A 1,513-nucleotide genomic window follows, 5' to 3' on the forward strand; every position below is an offset into this window, starting at 1 on the left:
AATAATAATAATAATAATAATAATAATAACATTGAAAAATACCTTAGGAATGAGAACCCAGGTTCAAAATTTCCCCAAGACACCCGAAGAAGGCTGGAGGGTATATCAGTCAAAATGTTGTGTTAACAACAAACAAGATGAGGACAAATATTCGTTGAATGTAAATAATGTAAATAATTACTTCAGCTCTTCAAAATATTGTTTTCATCATTATGTATACACACAGACATGAACATCTATACACACAAACATGCATATGTATATAAAATATACACACTTGAACATTTTCATCAAAACACAATTTGATTTTATTTCATAAGATTTACTAAATGAGACACTTTTTCTTAAAGAAACAAATAAATAAATCTGTCAAGAAAATTAATTATATAAAAAATTAATACTTTTATTTTGAAGTTTTACATTAAAAAATTGTGTTTGTGTGTGTGTGTGTGTGTGTGTGTGTGTATGTCTGTATATGTGTGTATGCATACATGTATATATGTTATCATCATTGTTTGACATCCACCTTCCATGCTGGCATGGGTTGGACGGTTATATGTGTGTGTGTGTGTCTATATATATATGCAGACACAACTGTATATACATATACATACATATATTAATATGTGTGTGTATGCATGTATGTATGTAGATATATGTGTGTGTGTTTGTGTGTGTATATATATACTTACACATGCACATCTTTGTGTGTGAATGTATGTGTATGAATGCATATATATATATATATATATATATATATATGTATATGGGAATGTTGAGGTAAATTTCAGATTTTTGTTACAAAGTAGTAGTACTCCAAGAACAAAAATTCCATCATTTCTACTCTTTGTTCTTATGAAAATTTCCTTATTTCTTCCAAACTAGCACGCTGCCTTCATAATCCGAAGAAAGTACAAAAAAAAAAAAAAAAACACAAACGAATGGAAAAACAAGTACGAAAAAAAAAAAATTGCAAAAATAAAAACTAGCACTCTATTGATCAGTCACAATCAATCAGGTAAGCATGGTTACAAATTTTAAGGTCAGAATCGAATCGGGTTCCAGCAGGGCAATTCATCAATATTGGTCTGAATTCATAGTTATCAGCAGGAACACAGATGTAGAAATGTTCACATGAGTTTGGGGCTGCAAACAGTCCTAGTGCTTTACATTGAAACTGGATTTTCTCTGGGTTAAATAATACAAGTAATTAGATTGGTTGTTTGTCGATAAATCAGCAGATTTTGGTAGATTGGTAAATTGGTATATTGGTAGTTTGGTAAGTTTTGGTAGATTGTTTGATCAAATAGCATGGTGTGTGTGTGGTAAAAAAATAAAGAAAATAAGGAGGAAAATGATAAAAAAAATAAAGAATATAAACATTCAAAATATTAATACAAATATGAACAATATTATCATCATTATTAGGTCGACTTTGCCTTTCATTCTTTTGGGGGCTCGATCAATTAAGTACCAGTTGCATACTGGGGTCAATCTTATCGACTGCCCCCCC

General features: G+C 30.1%; 1 protein-coding gene across 1 annotated transcript in view; it reads right to left on the bottom strand.

Annotated features, from left to right (window-relative positions):
• Positions 1–771: 771 nt before the first annotated feature.
• LOC106875221 (acidic mammalian chitinase) overlaps positions 772–1,513 on the bottom strand; it is a 36,875-nt gene continuing 36,133 nt past the window's right edge. Inside the window, exon 12 of the mRNA XM_014923272.2 lies at positions 772–1,188. Coding sequence (XP_014778758.1) covers positions 1,001–1,188 — 188 coding nt within the window. The 3' untranslated portion in view covers positions 772–1,000. The remainder of the gene's footprint in view (positions 1,189–1,513) is intronic.

The sequence above is a fragment of the Octopus bimaculoides genome, chromosome 11 (assembly GCF_001194135.2).
Source record: "Octopus bimaculoides isolate UCB-OBI-ISO-001 chromosome 11, ASM119413v2, whole genome shotgun sequence".
In the NCBI taxonomy this organism is placed as follows: Eukaryota; Metazoa; Mollusca; class Cephalopoda; order Octopoda; family Octopodidae; genus Octopus; species Octopus bimaculoides.